Consider the following 19,763-nt stretch of genomic DNA (forward strand, 5'->3'; position numbering starts at 1 on the left):
TATATCTACATTGTGAGGAACTCATAAAAGAACTATGAAAACTGTGCTGTTTCTGAAACTGTAACTTAATGTGGAGATGGATACCTTTATGATTACTCAAATAACTCTATAAATCAAATTGTAGAAATTAATTCTCAGAGCTGAATTTACTAATTTTCAACACAATTAGATCATGAGAAAATAAATTGGAACAAATTGATGATAATTCATTAATTCATAAATGGTCTAAAGCTCTAATTAAAACTTCATAATACCTTCTATTCACACATAACATTGACCACTTTTTTATCCAGTTGCCTTTCACAGGAAGGGGAAATAATGATACTGTGGTGCTAGGTACATCTAAATCTTTCCAGTAGCTCTGGGAAAAGTGTTTGAAATATCTACACTTACTCTTTTTTTTTTTTTTTTTATGGTGTTTTAAAATAATTCCTGATCCTTAGTTGGTAGTACAAACACTTGTGATTGCTATAGAATAATTTGTTCTTGGTTCATGCACAGCTTCAGGGGTTGCATTTTGCAAAGTTTTGCAAACTGCTGGCATAAAATCTTAAGAAATTTCTAAACCTAATTTCAGTTCAGTCATTTTAATGTATTTCTCATTGAGGGCAATATTACAGTCTTCTTTCAATATTTAATATCACAAATAATAGATCTCTTGCATTTCATTTTAAATTTGAGGGTGATTACTCTCAACACATAGGATGTTAAAAAAAAAAAAAACAGTTCTGCAGCGAATCATTTTCTTCTCTAATATTTATGGCAGAAACTTTGTGTTGCAGAGATGTACCTGTGATTTTAACACACTCGGGGAAAAATATCAGTACTTTCAATTTATGTTGTGTTTTGTTGCTGGTTTTGTTTTCAGATATTCCTCATAGTTGTTCACATCCAGTGCAGAGTATATAATGGGGAGAAAACTGGATCTTTCTGGCTTGACTGATGAAGAAGCTGAGCATGTGCTGCAGGTGGTTCAGCGAGATTTCAGCCTTCGTAAGAAAGAAGAAGAAAGGCTGAGGTAAGATTTAAAACGTGGTTAGAATTATTAGTTGTTCTGGACCATTACAACCTGTTCTGTGGAGAAGCTGAAGAACACAGCTGTTTTGGCATGCTTTTCTTCTATTCAGATACTTTGTCTATATGCAAACATCTGAAGGTGAAGAAACTCAACCCATCTCTTTCCCCAAAAATAAACAGTAGGGTGCTATCCATTATACTGATAACTTAACTTTGCTTTCAGTAAACACAAAATGATTGCAAGCAGAAACAACCCAGAAGAAAGTAAATGAAACTTTCGGCCCTGGAACTTCAGTGTGTGACAAGGGGGGCTACTGGCGGAGACAGGAATTGGATGCATTACTTTTCCTGTAGTTTCAACAATATATTCTTGAATTCTCTTTTTTGTTTAATACCTTCTTTGAACACATCGTGGTATTTTATATTTTAGTTAGCAAATGCACATTCTCTTATACTACTCATAACAGATACCTGTTTCTTTATTATATACCACCATTCTGAAGTCAGCAGAGCAGGAAGATGACTGAAATTAATGTGAAACTAGGTGTATATGTTATGTGCAATGATGAACTGAGGGAAATCCTCTCGTTGTCACGTATTTTCTATTATTTTCTGAAACTACTTGGTACATCAGTAACAAGAGAAGACTTGCATCATAGGCCTGATTAATTTTCAATGTGCTGTAAGACTTCTTGCTTGGATTGGTAGTGCAAGCTTGTTGCTGGGAAGAAAGACTGGATGAAGAAGGCATTCAGAAGGGTTTTCTTGTCTGTTTTGTCATGGGTTGTACTTATTTATTTATTGAAATTTTATTTATTTATTTTTTAGTCCTTCACAATAAAGCCGAGAGATATTATAGAGACAGGTTAAGGAGAGTGAGTTACAGGGGCTTTCTCTTGCCTCATTTGTGTGTCTTTTTTATCTTACCGGGAGCAAGCATACAGCAGCTAGCAAGCACTGGGCATCTTTCCTCTTCTATACAACTAGATCCTCTAGTGAGAGAAGGACAGGGGAGGATGTAAGGCATGCCCACAGAAAGTTGATCAGAAAGCCTTGATAGATGGTCTTGCTTTGCTAGCAGGAGCTGAAGAGTCAAATAACACGCCACAGGAACTGAAATTTATCTTTACTCCCAGCAGGTGCTTTTAAGGCAGCTGTTTCAGAGCTAGACACCAACGTCTTCTACAGCATTGCAACTGGTTACATGTTAATTTATTTTTATGTATTCTATAGACAAAATGATATAATGAATGTGTGGAGACAATTGCATATTTCTGTCTGAGTACTTTCATAGATGTGCTGCTAATCAAATTTGTTATCTTTCTAAAGCATAGGCAGTAGTTCAGAGCCTGGGGAAGTTTGACTTTATACATCTTTTGAGAAGAACTGAAGCAACACTGCAACTTCATGAGAGTTGAGTTTGGGGGGAGTCAAAGGCCTTTCTTGATTGTTTGTTGTTTTTTTTTTGTTTTGGTCTTGTTTTTATATTTTTATGAATAAAACCTGTGCACACTGAAGCTCTCCTCCCAGTAATACAGTAATATAAATTTTGTCATCCTTCACATGGGTGCTATGTAAATACTGAAATGAAATGAAACATGCAAGAAGACACACTCATCATTTGCATTTTCTGCTGCAAAGCAGAAAGTTGAGTCTCTACAGTGAGAAATTTTAGTAGTGGTTCTCTAGTTTAAATTTTTCTCCTCACTTTGTGTTGGTGTTACCAGACTGGCTCCTGTATATTTTGTGGATTAAAAAAAGTAAAAATAGGAAGATAACAATAAGATAACTTCATATAGTTAGTGATTAGTGTGGTTGATTTGTTATGCCTTGCTGTTTCCTGTCAGTGCAAAGTGGTTTTTTTTGTTGTTGTTGTTTGTTTGTTTTTGTTTTTGCTTTTGTTTTGTTTTGTTTGTTTTGTTTTGGTTTGGTTTTTTTATCCCCTGTGGCTCTCAGCCTGATATCAGATCAAGAATATTTACTATTCTTTGTTGCTTGTTCACCCATAATCTTTCTATTTCAATTGTGATGGTTCTTTGGCAGTAGTGCTATGTTTTTATTTACTTTAGTGTTGGTGTAATCATCCACAGTCACTGAGGCTAAAATTATAACACAGTCTTGTAAATAGATGGTCCTGTTTTTCTGTGAATCAGAAGTAGGCAAACCAGGCAGATCTGGCAAAATTAGGTAGGTGATCAGTTTGAGTTGCTTAGCATACATGCTTTTTACTGGGTTGTGGTAGTACAGCTTTGTGTACTTCACCTCTACCGTAGAAGCTCTACAGGCTACTACAGTTGGCTACTGGGATACTAATTATTATAATTTGCTTTTAGAATAAATTTGCTGCACATGCTAATGGTTTGTTTTCTCATGGACAATCTATTTTTAATCTTGAATTTCAGACTTCATGTATCTGAGTGAGCAAAGAGGAAGATTGGACTGTTATGAGGGTTGAACCTCTAATGTTTTGCTCTGTGTGATTGAACCTTTAATGTTTTGCTCTGTATGATTTCTGTGTCATGTCTGCAGTTTGCTTTTTGAAAAGAAACAGCACAGAAGAGCTTATTAGAGCTTAGAAAGCCAAATGTTTGTGAGATAGGCCTCTTTACACAAACAGTTGTGTAAATGAGATTGAATGCACTAGCAGTAAATGGAAACAAAAGGCAACAATCTTCCAGATCATCCAGGAAGGTGATCTCTGGTCATCTATGGTCTCTTCCACTGTGGGCAAAATATATTCCCACATTGGTTTTGTTTTTATGGTACTGTTATATTTATCAATGTGCTAGCCCATTTGTTCCAGGTCAGGGCTGCTGTGAAGTAAGAATGTTTTTAAAAGTAAAATAATAATTTACAAGAAAAAAGTGATGGATTTTCTTACTGCTTGGAGCAGTTCCTAACTTGTTATGTTTTGTCCATGTGGACAGATTGAAGGATAGGTGCTGCGCTGATACTGAATTTACTGTTCAGAAGAACTGTAAAGGGGGAAAAAAGTTAGACGGGTGGGAAAGCGGGCAGGGGTTGAAGGGATTCAGTGAGGCAGGAAACTCAGTGCTGATACTCTACCTACTTTGCTTCAGGAGGCCATGGGCTAAGCCACATAAGCAGTATTTCTATAAGCGTTTAATGACAGAAGTTCCCATCCCCATATTGAATACTAAATCAGCTATGTCTGGGGTGGTATTTTCATGGTAAACTATGGAAACTTGCATGGGGCATGGGTGGAAAATGTTTCTGTGGGGGTGAGGGCATGGGTCTGCCTGGTTTAAACAACTGGTCTTAATCATATGGGAAAACAGAATTACAAGGAAAAATTACTGACCTTCTGGTACCACATGGACATGTTGTCATAAGCATGTTAAGCAACTCGTACGTTACGTGGGGTCACCAGGACAGCATGAGAGAAGTGTTGTCAGTTGACTGTCACTCACAGGCAGAACACAGTGCCATGTTGTGCCTGATACTGTATGTCATAGCTAGCTGGTGAAAATCAGCTTTGCTGTTACAATGCAGTTACATTTTCAGCTGTAGTAAAGATGAATTTCACTGGTCCGTGATCAAATCTCCAGTATTGCTTTACTTGCAGAAAACATTACACATACGTGCTTACTGGAAGGCCTTCTATATTCTGGTTGTTCCGATTTTCTTTTACCCATAATTGGTAAGGGCCTAGAATAGAGCCTTGTGTAGAAGAAGATGAAACCTTTTAAATCAGGTGTTGCTTTTTTTACATACTTTTTCCTCTCTGTCCCTTTCACACTGTAGCTCACTGGAGCATGAGTAGGACTGTGAAGAGGCTTCTTAGGGTACAAATGCTCATACCTGACAAAACTGAGAAACCAGTTCAATGCTTTTTCTTGTGAGACTACAGTAGGCTTCAGTGTATGCACAGTATGTGTCATGGGTCTTGTCGTGGATAAAATTTTATACTCCTCCTAACCTCTGTTAATAGAAATATTGTCCATATGAGTCATATCAAACAGGCAAAATACCAAGTTTGACATTTGGGTAGCTATCTGTTGATTCAGCTTATCAGTTCTTGTTCCTTCTTCCTGTGGCAGATTATCAAATACCTGAATAAAAACAAAACAAAGCTGTCCTTCTTTCCTCCTCCCCTCCAGTCCAAACAAAGCCATTTTAAAGCTGTTTTCCTGGGGAGAGGGGAGTAGGAGATTGGTCTCGTCTTCTCCACAGGCTTCAGAGTTCCAGCAAGTGAACTGCTGATCAATACCTGTTGTCAGAAGGGATTTCCTAAGGTCAGTCTGCCTGCCCTTTGCCCCAGTGAACAGCATGGGCAGACCACAAAGAACATTCTTGTCCAGAATTCTGATATCTTCTAGCAGGTAGGCACAGTTCTGCTTCCTGTGCCTGCTCATTAACTCCTCAAGGGATCTGGTGAAGGAGGCTGTAACATACCACTTCATATCTGTTTCTTCCCATTAGCTCCAAGAGCAAGGCCCCATGCAGTGCTAAGGAAAATGGTTAGCACTTATTTGTGGGCTGTCCTGACAAATGTGTTCTCATGGTAAAAAAAAAAAAAAAAAAAAGCTTGGAACAATTTAGTCCTTTGAGGAAGGATGATGATCTTTGCTATTCTCAAGTTAACACAGCTGCACACTTCTCCAATGCAAGGCTGTACTGAGCTGTCACAAGCTTAGCACTCATCTATCTAAATTTATTTTTGAGCACAACGAATGATTCATCAGAATTGTAGCTGCAACTTAATATGTTATTTTGCTACTGCTTTGGCTTTTAAGACAAAATTAAATATATCTAGGGCAGTACCACTGTTTCATGGACGTAAAGGTTCAGTAACAAGATTAAGAGCAAGACATTTTTATTTATAGATTATCACTAAATTTGCTACATAATGTTCCAAAATGTAAAGAAACCTTTTTCTGAGGTAATGCAGGTTGACAGAGTTAAGAGTCATCATTAACTTCATCTGTTTACTAGATGCTATATACTGTTATTTTGTAGCCCTCTCTAAACAGTGATACTTAATGTTTTAACAGAAATCCCTTAACAGTATTCTTGGGTCAGGATAAGTTGCTTGTCAAGAAATCGTTAATGACCTGGATTAATTCTGAAAAAAAGACAGATAATGGATAATGGTTGCTTTGGCTGCAAAGTCAGTAAGGACTTTAAAATGCATTTAGAAACTGGCACTTGTCATTAATTTCAAGAAACATTGATCCCATGTGCTGCTTGCAGGCAAATTATGCTGTATTTGGAATTATGCAAGGAAGTAGGTATCTCAGCAGTGATACAACATGGCTGTTAATGTGCAGTGCAGCGGTGTTGAGTTGGGATTCTGCAGCTCTTCTTTCTGTGGTTTGCTCTAGCAAAGCTCTAGCAGCTCCCTGCTCTAACACCTGATGGTCCTAGTTCAAAGAGTGGGTTGGTTCCGCTGGCTCAGCAGTGGTACCTGCTCCACCTACAATCAGAGAATGTGACTGCAGCTGACTGCAGGGTAGGATCTAGCCTGTGCTTTACTGAAGAGAAATCAGGGCTCTGGAAAGAGTCTAGAATTAGTAGCAAAGAGCTTTTAGTTGCTGAAGTTACAGGTCCATATTTATGTAGCCTAATTAAGAATTAAATACCATTGTATTTCTAAAAAGAGCAGCTTATGCATAGGTATCTCTAAAAGCAGCTTTGTACCACTCACTTGGACATGCTTACTTGTGCTCTCCATTGCTCTTGACTGTAGTGGTAGCCCACAATGTCTGTTGTTGTTATTTGAATGCCATTTGGTTGCTCTAGGGAACGTGTGGCCAGAACTGCTCAACAAGCTGGCAAATACAGGACCTCATTCCCCAAGCTGTCTTTCTTGAATTTTATGCCAAGTGTTTTAATACAGACAATTCCAGATGGGAATTTTGTATTCTGTTTTAATTGTGTTTACAAATGCAGCTTTGTCTGAGAGGAAATGCTAGTGAACAAAGGGTGAATAAATATGAGATGATCTTTATGAAATGGTGCAAAAAGGAAGAAGCCTAATTTTAGTGAATTTTAGAGATGCTTGTTCGATCTGTGCCAAATTTGAATGGTCTGTTGGCATGCATTTAATAAAAAGAGAGTTTTTGCTGAGAGTTAATAAAATTTATTGCAAGCTTTTTGTGGTAATTTGGTCATTGTCACAGGTGATGACTAGTCAAATTAACAGCCATAGTTCAGCTAAAAGGAGTGAGCATGCCTAGTGGTAATGAATGGCAATAATGTAAAACCAATATTTAATCTTCAGTATCTTCTGTATGAGGAGTCTAAGGTGTTAAATGTAACTTAACATTAGGATTAATCTCTTACCTGAGCAGCCCTGCACTGGCAGCCAGGGATGTTCTCTTGAGTATGGAGTATTGTCTATATAATTTCTATACAATCTAATCATGGTGAAAATAGTTGTTGAAAATATTATATATTGTCTTTTGCAGAGAAAGTGTTTCAGCTTTTTTTTCTGAAGAAACAAGATTATTAATCTTTTTTAATATGCTACTCAGCTTTAATTTATTGGAAACTTCTTTATTAGAGCTCATTGTTAGTTCATGGGAAAAATGCACAAATGTTCATGAGATAGTATATGGAATCTGATGAGGGAAGAGGTTGTTGAAGTTGAAGAAAACCTTTTAACACATAGTCAGTGTTAAAGGTTTTAAGGATGGGTTATTCAAGGCTCTATCTGAATACCATCAGTTTCTAGATCCCGCTTTGGGCATGAAGATGAACCTTCTGGACCTCTTGAGTTCTGTCTCCCATTGTCCCCTGAACTCCAACCTTTTGATCCCATGGAGGTCTTTAAAAGATGTTTAGATGTAGAGCTTAGTGATACGGTTTAGTGGAAGACCAGTTAGTGTTAGGTCAGAGGTTGGACTCGGTGATCTGGGAGGTCTCTTCCAACCTAGATGATTTGGTGATTCTGTGATCCTTTAGAGGTTATCTGGATCTGGGCAAACATCGTGTTGAAAGTTGAGCTTGTCTGCTATGGGTTTGTCATCTGTTTATCTCTATACTGGAACAAAATGCTAATATGTGAACCAAAAATTATAATTTTCTAGTCTCCACTAAGCACTGCTGGGTGGATAATTTTCCTAAGAGAGGGAAAAACCCATATTCTATCATGTAATCACTGGGAACATTCAGCCTTTTGGTAAAGGAAACTTGTTTTCTTAGTAGAAAGATGGAAAGGTAGTATGACCTCATGGACACTAAATGAAGCAGAGTGCTGGAGAATAATTCTTCCAGTGAGATGCCTAATTTATTTTGAGCAACCAGGAAGGTTATTAGAAAGATGCACCAAATAGCTTGATTAGTGTATGTGTTGGGCTATCTAAAGTAGTAAATAAGGTTTTATGAAAGGGAAATAAGTCACTTATACAGAATCTGATGTTCCTGAAGATGAAAACTGAAAACAATAGTACTTGCAAAGATGACCTTCTGGGAAATCAGTTGTTACAGAGCTGGGGAGAATGTTGAAGAGCACATGTGTCAGGTCCCAGGCAGCTGAATTTCAGGGGTTTTTCCAGAGGAGGAAGTTCTGGACAAGGCATCTGCACTTTGGAAGGGTGATTAGATCCAAATCTGGAAAAGCCAAATAAATACTGTGGAGTGGGGATCCAGCTACTGGATCCTCGTAACTTCATGGGCTTGTTTTTTATGATATCTAATAGCTGTTACTGTAGTGCATGAAATAAAATAGAGATTGCTGCTGCAATTACAGAAGTGATTAAAAGGCCTATATCTGGTGTAATGCATCAAGGTTCAGTGGATACATTGTATGAAACCTATGGCTTTTTTGAAGGAGTGTTTTTATCTAGTTCAGGGATAAAACCTGGATTAAAATAAATAAATAAATAAATAGCTTTATGGGTCAAAGTCTTGTTCAACTTACAGTACTTATTTACACAGGACCTAAGTCTACTTTATTTGTTGGTTTCTCTATTCAGGTGTTACTATAGTAATAAAACTTTCAATATTTACTTAAGTTACAGTAAAATATAAATAAACATGAAAACAAGTGACACATATTGTAACTGATGACTTAATCTCCTTACTAGACTTCTTGATACATAAATGCTCAAAATCCATTTCCATAAAATGTTCACCAACTGGAAGCAGCAAGTACCAAGTTTAGTTGTGGAAGAAGTGGTATATTTAAAATGCATTTTTTTGATGCTAGATGGAACTTTGTTTTTATGAGTTTCTATAGCAACATGTTGTAGACCTGTCCTGTGGCACATTAATCTGTTTGTGGATCTGTCTGAAGCTGTATGGCTTCCTATCTTAAATATACTTGCCTTTGGTTTTCAAGCAAATCAGAAAGTGCTCATCATTATGAAGTTTGTCAATTTGAAATATTTATGAAACCATCATATCTGGAAAAGTAAAAGACTTCCTTCCACCTACAAAACAGTAACCATTCTTAAAAAGTACTTCCATATTTTAGAGATAATATATTTAAGGAAAGTAATATTGTCCTTAAAACGTATTCACTGATGTTTCAGTTCAGAGCAACTACTGTGGTGAATCAAGGGACAATCATTGCCTTTGTTAACTTTTTATTTTTTGCAACAATTTGAACTTTTATTATTTTGTGATAAGACTCAAAGAATCTCCATTCATTCATTTTTTGTTCATAGAAAAGCCCTGGTCTTTTCTTATGGCCAATTCTTCTGCCTTTGGTTGACAGCAGAACCAAGAACACATGTAAGTAGTTGCCCAGGGAGATGTCAGAGTGGAAGAGACGATGTTGAGTTGCTTTCATGCACTCAAATCAGAGTAGGGCTGTCTCCTATTGACAGTGGTTTTAGCTGTGAAAAGATGAATTTTGAATATTTCTTAACATATCCTTTCCAAAGCCTATGAGGAACTGAAAGCCTGTCAGAATGTGCATGGCAAACAAATGAGTAGGATGTAGAAGAAACACCTAAAGAAGGTAAAACCACTGTATTAGAATGAGCGAAACAAGTGATTTATGTCACCGTTCACTATGCTGAAGATTAGGGAGAGTGAGACAGGATCTTCCCGAAGTTATTGAATCAGTGGAGGTGAAAATAAATTTTAACAAATTTGACATGGTGACTTTGTTTTTGCCTAATACTTCATCCTTCAAGTTCTTTACAACTTTTAGTTGTCACATGCAGCTTCTTACTTAATGCTCTGTGTTAGAAATGAGCTTTGGAATGAATGGGACACCAGTTCTTAGAAACCTGTCCTGACTCTAGGAGCCTATGTCATGAGAAGTTCATGGAAAGACAGCTGCTTTGGAAGTTAAAGTTTGATAGAACTGCTCGATTCTTCACCATTCTATCACATTTCAAAATGAACTGTTACAAACTGCGATCTGCTTGCTTTCCAGAAATCTCACAACATTTAGTTATGGGGAAGCTCAATTTTTATTGTTTGTAAACATGTTCTGTGTTTATGTGAGTTCAAAGGACTGCTAGACAACTTTGGGAACAGTACAGAGCTGACCAGAGTAAGGGGTATATTAAAGGGAGATTATCTTTTTTTTTTTTTTTTTTTTTTTTTTTTTTACAAATGGCAAAATTCTCAGCATTTTTCTTTCTAAACAAAATTGGTGAATATTTTTGCCTCAATGAAAAATGTGGCATACATGTTTTGACATTTGTGATTTTCCCACACACTTCAACGCTTCCAAAATGTTGTTTCAGAAATGTCTTCAGAGATGCTTTGTTACTGTAGGTACATTTTGTTGGTTGAACACATGAAATAAAATGTATTGGCTTTTGATACCTTTGTGAAAATTATTTTTTTAAATAGCATAAACTAACACTTCACACTTGACACTTGTAATATTTTAGACATGCAAACATCAGCTGTTGTATCAGCTGAGGATGGTATGAAAATTAATGTATCACAAAACATTGTTGTAATGGGTACTACCTGAGTATATGTTTCTACCCCATGATAAATGTGAGGTAATTGTAATTTACCCATGAGGGATAAGGTATGGAGCTTCATGTTTACTTTGGGGTAGGAGTATGCATATGGACAGTTACTATAGATTAATACTTCTCATTGTAATTGAACTTAGGGTAATTTGTTAATATACTATTAATCATATTTGCAGATGGTGTGGAACCACAGATGTGGTAACCTCTGTGTCTGAGGCTACAAAAAGTCTTCGAACTGCATATCAAATAAGATTGTGAAATGGCCTGTTCCTTTATATTTGACTGGAGTTATTACTGGTCAATATATTTGCTTATGTTTCTGTCTTTATTACTTTCATTCTTTGGTTCTCCTGTTAGTTATGACTTATCTGCTTTCAGGAAAACTTTGTGAACTCAAATGGGCTTTATTTTTCTGTTTCCTTTATGGTACTTACTAAAATTTAAAATACTAAAATAATCTTACTATTTTTACTCTTGACTACTATCCAAATTCAATGAAGAAAAATACATAAATCTCTATGCAAATAAAAGCAAAAAAAATGTATAAAGTCAAAAAGAACATAGCAGAGAAGCTTGTTAGAGGTGGCAGAGATTTGAGCAACCTTTCTGCTGTTCAGAAACACTTTGAGTGAGATGGAACAACAATCTCTATCACTTGGCTTCTGTAACATTGTCAATGATGTTTGCTGATGACATGCCAATGGCATGTTCTCTTCTCCCCCTACACTCGTTATTTTTCATCAATGAATCAAGACTTTTGGGTTTTGCTCTGAGCATAACACTAGAAAGCATGGAACCAATGCATATCAATAGAAAGTCTGTTCATTAACAGGAGGGTGGTTCTGTACTATTGCCACTATCATAGTTTTTACGGTTTTGAATCTGCATGAAGTGATGAGTTTGATCTCCCTCTTTTTTTCTTACTTTTCTTTATAATAATAATTTTTAAAAAAAAGTGTGTTTTGAGAAGGAATTTTGAAAATATGTTTAAGGTCTTTGTAACTGCATCTAGGCTGTAAAGCATCCTGGAAGGAAACCTGTGGCTATCTTTCTTGGTCACACAGAAGAATGAAACTGTCTTTGGAATTAATGTTGCTTCATTTGATGGGAAGCTGTTAACTGTGATTATACATCTTGAAAACTTCATTTTAATGGGTTATGAACTAATAGGAAAACAGACAAATACTTCTATGACAGACGCATAGTATCTCATTAGATAGGAGACTGTAATCTAAATGATACTGTCACTAGTGAACAAATCTATTTCAAGCTGTAAGATATCATTTGAAGTTTCTATATGCCTCATAAATATTTAATGTCGCTGTATGACTATTCTGCTATTACAGGTAGAGGCACTTAGTCGGAGTAGAATGTAAGTTTACATTTCAAGTATAGTTGATTAGTCATCTAGATGAAGACAAATTTCATTTTACCATTAATTAAAATTACTGTGAATTTATCATAGTTTCCCCTTTCATATTTTACCCATTCCTGCTCTTGAAAACATTTATTTAATGATAACATAAAACCTAGTTACCCAGTGAACAGCTTTGTTCCGTGATAGACAGTTAAGTCTGTGTGAAAGCAAGAGTGGATTTAAGTTCAAAACAGAACTCTTAAGCAGTTTATATATCAGTCTAGAGCTAGTGGATTGTCTGTGCTTTACCAGGCACAGTACAGTAGCCTAATGGTTGGTTTTCCTTCTGCTATCTGGACTTTAATTTCTTTTGCAATTTAAAAATTCATTGTTAGTTTTATATTTAACTTTGTATAATCAGCACAACAACACTGTCAAAGTGCCTTCACAACAACACTGTCAGCTAGTGCCTTCAGAGTGCTAGAACAGGTAAGAAAATGGAAGAGGACTGACAGCCTTGGGAATAAGAGATTTATAGCAAGTCAAACATGCACCTTGTTTTGTGTGAACATGGGCTTGTCTTTGCATCTTTGGAGAGCTAAAACTTGAAATTTGAAAAACTACTTCAGAGTCTCTCAAGCGGCTCACTTTCAGACAGACTATGCATTTAGATTGAATTAACATTAGTACACTTAGAATAGTGTAAAATAGTCTTTTGGATGGCACATTGGTGAGCCAGCTATAACAGGTTTTCCTGGCTTAGAGTAATCTAGTAGTCTGTAAGTAACTTCTGGAAAATGTACTTCTAATGTTTTATATCGGGTTTAAGCAGGAACAATCTTTAAATTCTTCTCATTTTCAGTACACTTAATTCAGTTGCAGACTGTTAGTTTTATTTTGTTGTGTTCAGAATATAAGTAAGTATGGAAAAGGTGAAAATTGGGTGAGAATTAAGGGCTGGGCTGGTATGGGGGACACTGTTGTGGGCGTGTATTACGGGTCACCAGATCAGGAGGAGGAGGTCGATGAGGCCTTCTACAAGCAGCTGGTAGTAGCCTCACAATCACGAGCACTGGTTCTCACGAGGGACTTCAGTTTTCCAGACATTTCTTGGGTAAGCAACTTGGCCAGGCATGTGCAGTCCAAACAGTTCCTACAATTCATTGAAGATGATTTTCTGACACAGGTGGTGGAGGAGCCAACGAGGCAGGGGGTGCTCCTGGACCTTGTCCTTACTAACAGGCTACATTTAAGCAGCACTTCTTCCAAGCCCAGGATAGGTGCATCCCTAAGAGTAGGAAGTTGGGGAAGGGGGGCAGGAAACCTGCATGGATGAGCAAGGAGCTCATCAATAAGATCAAAAGAAGAGGAAGGTCTATGAAATGCGGAAAAAGGGGCTGTCCTCTTGGGAGGAGTATAGAAATGTTGTCAGGGCCTGCAGGGACGCGACAAGGAAAGCTAAAGAGCCCACCTAGAGATGTGGCTTGCAAAAGAGATAAAAGATAATAAGAAGGTTTTTTTAAAGTATGTAAACAGTAAAAGGAAGACTAGGGATAATGTGGGTCCCTTGCTGAATGAGGGGGGTGTCCTGGTAATGGGAGATGCTGAGAAGGCGGAGATACTGAATGCTTTCTTTGCTTCAGTCTTTGGCTCAAGGACTTCCCCCCGGGACTTCTCGACCCTGGAGGGAGGAGAAAGACTCTGGGAAGTGGAGATCTCCCCCCTTATTGACAAGGGAGTGGTTTGGGAGCGTCTGAGTGGGCACAATGCACACAAATGGGTCCCGAAGGGATGCATCCACGTGTGCTAAGGGAGTTGGCAGAAGTGATCACTCAACCGCTCTCTATCATCTTTGAAAGGTCCTGGAGAACAGGAGAGGTGCCTGAAGATTGGAGGATAGCCAAGAAGTCTTCAAGAAGGGCAAGAAGGAGGATCCGAGAAACTACAGGCCAGTCAGTCTCACCTCTGTCCCTGGAACAGCTTGTTCTGGATGCCATCTCCAAGCAATTGGAAGAGAAGAAGGTTATGAGGAGTAGTCAGCATGGATTCACCAAGGGGAAGTCGTGCTCAACCAACCTTGTTGCCTTCTATGATGGCATCACCAGCTGGGTAGATGGGGGGAGAGTGGTAGATGTCATCTACCTTGACTTTAGCAAGGCTTTTGATACTGTCTCCCAGGACATCCTGATAGCAAAACTGAGAAAGTGTGATATAGACAAGCGGACAGCAAGGTGGGTTGAGAACTGGCTGACTAGCCAAGCTCAGAGGGTGGTGATCAGCAGCTCGGAGTCCGGCTGGAGACCTGTGACTAGCGGTGTTCCCCAGGGGTTGGTGCTGGGTCCAGTCTTGTTCGACATCTTCATCGACGACCTTGATGAGGGAATAGTGTCTACCCTCAGCAAGTACGCCAATGACACAAAGCTGGGAGGAGTGGCTGACACGCCAGAAGGCTGTGCTGCCATTCAGCGAGACCTGGACCAGCTGGAGAGATGGGCAGGAAGAAACCAAATGAGGTTTAATAAGAGCAAGTGTGGAGCACCTGGGAAGGAACAACCACATGTATCTGTACAGGCTGGGGGACGACCTGCTGGAGAGGAGCTCTGCGGAGAAGGACCTGGGGGTCCTGGTGGGTGACAGGGTGACCATGAGCCAGCATTGTGCCCTGGTGGCCAAGAGGGCTAATGGGATCATGGCGTGCATTAAAAGGAGTGTAGCCAGCAGGTCAAGGGAAGTGATCCTCACCCTCTACTCTGCCCTGGTTAGGCCTCACTTGGAGTACTGTGTCCAATTCTGGGCTCCCTGGTACAAAAAAGTCAGGGATCTCCTGGAAAGAGTCCAGCGGAGGGCCACAAAGATGATACGGGGCCTGGAGCATCTTTCTTATGAGGTAATGCTGAAAGACCTGGATCTGTTCAGCCTGGAGAAAAGAAGACTGAGATGGGACCTCAATGTGTATAAATACCTGAGGTGTGGGAGACAGAGGGATTTGGCCAACCTCTTTTCAGTGGTTTGTGGGTACAGGACAAGGGGCAATGGCCACAAAATGGGTCACAGGAAGTTCCGCACCAACATGGGAAAGAATTTCTTCATGTGAGTGTGACGGAGCACTGGAACAGGCTGCCCAGGGAGGTTGTGGAGTCTCCTTCTCTGGAGATATTCAAGGCCCATCTGGATGCCTACCTGGACAGCCTGCTCTAAGGAACCTGCTTTGGCAGGGGGGTTGTACCCAATGATTTTTCGAGGTCCCTTCCAACTTCTTCAGTGCTGTGATTTTGTGAAAATACATATTTTTTCTTTCAAAACAAACAAACAAACAAAAAAAACCCCCACACTATTCTAGTTCTTAGCACAGTCCATGAGGCTCTAAGAGCGTTCACCTGGTCAGCAATTCTCTCAGATTTCATTTGTCTTTAATCAGTTGAGGAAGTAGCTCAAGCGCTCTAAAGACTTTCTGCCCTTTGGTTATGTAAAAACATGCAGAAGCTTATTTAATCAATTTAGGACTCAGTTTGAAGAAGACAGCAACTGTATCATCATCTGATAAGAGAAATTCACTTTGTTTACTTTTTTTGTAGTGCTTTATTTTGATCTACTTGTCCCTGATTAAGTTGATAGCATTGGCACATTGTATGACATGTATGTTGCTTGAAAATTCCCCTCACTCCCAGGCATGATGTATCTGTGTTAAGTAAGGTGTGCCTCAGAGGCAGTACTGACCTCTACTGGGAATGACAGTTGAAGCTGTTGGGGTTCAGCAGTTGTGTTGTCTTGCAGTAGACCACTTCGCAACAACAGCCCAACACCACCTTTGAATAAATCAGCAGAGAGGGCAGTGTTGCAGGAGGAGAATGTGACTGTCTGGTATCATCCCTTTCAGCAGAAATGATGATCTTTGTATGATCAGAAATGATATCTCGGTATTGCAGAGATTGATGTTTTAGCATCAGTAATTAACATGAGCATTAAGTACTACTAGCATGTTGAGCAATGCATAATTGTAGCATGTGTGAACAGGGAGGTATTTTGGAAAGAGCTATGATGCCTTTTTGATTCAGAGGGGGAAAAAAGTCTAATCCCAGTATTTACCAAATGCCACAGAAGAGTAACTTCAGAAATTTGGCAGAACATTTCAGTGTGTCTTTGTCTCCATATTTAACACTCTCAACATGGTAGTGTTTACCCTTGATTTGTAAAATTCTGAAGCAAACAACACTTTTTAATGGTAATTGAGATTATCTGAAACAACGAAGATTAGGAAAAGAGAGGAATCCTGCAGTAAGAAAGAATATCACAGAAGCTACTGTTATCCAGTGAAATCAGATGCTGATGTTCATTTTATCTTATGTTTTCATGATTTTGCTGCTTCTAGTATGACTTATGAATCTAGTTCAGTTAGCCTTGCATGGATAAAACTTCTCTTCAGTATTATAAATTTTTTCTTCACTTACAAGCAAACACCTTCAACTTTAGGTAGCGGCGGATAGCACAGAGGACTTAAAGTCAAGGCTTAGCCTCTGTCTTCTGAATAGTAAAAAGTAAATAATGAAGCCCTAAGTCTTCCGCATTTTGGGAACCTGGTCATATTTCCCATCCTACATTGTACATGTGTCATGTAGTAAACCAGACTGAAACAGTTTGTTGTTGAGATGCTAATGGATATTAGCTTTTGTGAAGCTGTCAGAAATCATGTGACAGAAATCACAAGCACTGTGTTTTTTTATTTTTATTTTTTGGTATGCTTCCAATCTTGGAAAAACAAACAGGTTCTCCACAGATAATCTGCAGCTAGAAAATGTGTCACAGATTACCAGCAGTTAAATTTGAATGGTGCCATGTTCTGAGTAAAACATCACCAGATATCTTATGTTTGAATATGTTAAAAACCATTTATGATTATGGCTTTTGGGGGGATTCGGGAAGGCAGAAGAAAAGCTTGAGGATACAAAGAGCTTCACAGGCCTCTCTTTTTCTATTTGAGTGATTTTTCTTAGGGAACAGATAAATTCTTGTCCTTTATTGTTAGTGAGGGGTCTGGTCTTCCCTGAAAACGTGAAATTTAATAAAGGGTTGAGTAAATAATACCTTTGTTCCTTTACATCTCTTAATAGTTGCCAGTAGAGCTCCTTGGCTATAGATCAAAAACCATGAAACCTATTTCAGAAGGACCCACATTACTTGCACATTTTCTAATGAGTTGTACTGACTTCAGAGGTAACTGTCTGGTAGCAGTGGAGCACAGACTTTTTCTGTGTTAATAATAAGCCTGTGACTACATAATAAACTTTACTGGTTCATTTGAACCATTACTTCCATTTAAAATACTCTCTGTAGCAGAGAGAGGAACCTAAATTAGAAAGCTGAGTTAAAAATAAATAAGCATGAAACAGGGAATCATAATGGGATGATTTGCCTATCCTCTCTCATTGTGTAGAGTCATGTAGATCTCAAAATCAAGGTACTGTGGTACATGTCATAAATGTCTTGGAAGATTTTGATTTTAGGGATCTTAGTTCTCTATAGAAGATTTCAGAGGAAGCCTTATCTATTCAAGTGCTGAATAGATGTATGTCCTGATACGTACATGGGTATACATACTGTAACAATTCTCTTTTTTTCAACTCCTTTTGTTTTAAAGTATTTCACTGCTTTGCAAAGCTTTAAACTGTGGTAACATTTTCTTACCTGGCTTGTGAGCTGTTATTGACTAATTTGTATTCATCGCACATAATAGCCTTCCTGGAAAAATATTTAAGGTTTGCTTTAATGGGTAAGCAAATATTTAGAAGATTGTACATACTGTTACAATTTTAGAGCTGGAGACAGTAAAAAATCTATTTCTATGGCCATAATAAACCACAGCATTGTTCATTACAGAACATTTGAGTTATATAATTACTGTCTCTGTTATTGATCTCAGAAAAGGCAATGTAAATACATTTTTAAACAAAGCTCACACTTAGCACTGATAGTATGTTAATAAAAGCTGATTGGATTCCTGGCGGGAATCATTTGGTGGAGTGTCTATTTGTTCTCGTGATTTTGTGAAAAAAACTCCCTGGAATGGGAACCTGGCACAGTGGCACTCCACGAGGATACTTTTATGGCAAGCAGCTATCTTAGAAAGCAGAAAAGCCACTGGTACTGCTATACTCCAGGCTGCTGGTACAGAGCGCTGGGGCTGCAGAAGGTTTCTTTCCATGATGCCAGAATACAGTCCTAAAATTCTGAATGTCCTTGTTTGAGGAATGGAAGGAGGTAACTTAACAGTTTTTGACTGAGACTTAGTGAGGTGCAGTGGGTATGATTGTATTTGGCTGAATGAGACCCTTTAATGTATTTGTAGTTCAGAAAGATAAAATGTAAAAATGCTTTGTCCCATATCTACTGCTTCTTGGTGTTCTCTTACCAAATGTGTTCCATGTCCCCTTAATACTAACTATGAATTTGACCACTACTTTAAAAGTTGAGCTTTCTTTCAATTTCATGCCTTACTGCCCTTTTAAAGTCCTTGCAGCATTGGTAAGATGGAAGTATTGTTTGTGCAACCTTTTCATTGCTGCTAGGTTTGTGTGATTGTGAGTAATCAGATTTATTTATTTATTTATTGTAAGATATTGCACAAGAAGTAATAAAACTATCTGCTTTTCCATTTAGCAATGATGTGTCTTCAGGGCTTCTGAGGAATAAGAAGTTGTATACTGATTTTCATCAAACAAATATGACTGTGAGAGAGTCTTTTTTAAAATAAAAATAGAGACTTTTGTTCAGTTTCAGTTCAAGTTAACATTTCTGGAACCATCATCCAAGGAACACACCCTGATGACATAACACCTCAGAAGTTAAAAATTCTAGGCATACTGAACCTTTCCTTAGAGCTCTTATTTACAGCTGTCTTCATGTTTTCACTTACCTTGGATGAGAATAAAATAAAATATTACTTTCTGTGCCTGATAGATAAAATGAATCTTCCATGACAAAGTCTGTAGCTTTAGTTATGGACATAAATCTTTAGCAGTTGGAGAAACTTGGAATTACTTAAAAGACAACTTGAGTTGTCTTTTGCCCATCTATTTACAATTGGCAATGGAATGTTAATGATAAAGTAATGATAAAGATTACATTGTACCTTGAAAGGCAGATTTTAATTGATCACAAGTAAAAATACAGTGGATGATACTCAGTCTTCCCCTTTCTGTAGCTGGTTTCCAGTAATATCAACAGATGGGAAACGGTGCCAAAAGCCTTACTGAAGTCAAGGTAGACCACATCCACAGCCTTTCCCTCATTCACCCAGCGTGTCACTTTGTCATAAAAGGAGATCAGGTTAATCAAGCAGGACCTGCCTTTCATAAACCCATGCTGACTGGGCCTGATTGCCTGGTTGTCCTGCAAGTGCCGCGTGATGACACTCAAGATAAGCTGCTCCATGAGCTGCTTCCCTGGCACTGAGGTCAAACTAAAAAGCCTATAATTTCCTT

At 38.2% G+C, this 19,763-nt stretch overlaps 1 protein-coding gene across 8 annotated transcripts in view; it reads left to right on the plus strand.

The window, feature by feature from the left end:
• The window catches only part of MYRIP (myosin VIIA and Rab interacting protein), a 219,818-nt gene that overhangs the window by 12,070 nt on the left and 187,985 nt on the right, over positions 1 to 19,763 (plus strand). For 7 of the 8 annotated variants that reach the window (XM_068670553.1, XM_068670552.1, XM_068670557.1 and 4 more), the window contains exon 2: positions 869 to 1,018. In XM_068670553.1, the coding sequence (XP_068526654.1) occupies positions 909 to 1,018 (110 nt within the window). In that variant the 5' untranslated portion in view covers positions 869 to 908. Of the gene's footprint in view, positions 1 to 868; positions 1,019 to 19,763 lie in introns of those variants that run through there. The other variant, XM_068670556.1, reaches the window with a different exon arrangement.

Source organism: Anas acuta, chromosome 2 (genome assembly GCF_963932015.1).
Source record: "Anas acuta chromosome 2, bAnaAcu1.1, whole genome shotgun sequence".
Taxonomy (NCBI): domain Eukaryota; kingdom Metazoa; phylum Chordata; class Aves; order Anseriformes; family Anatidae; genus Anas; species Anas acuta.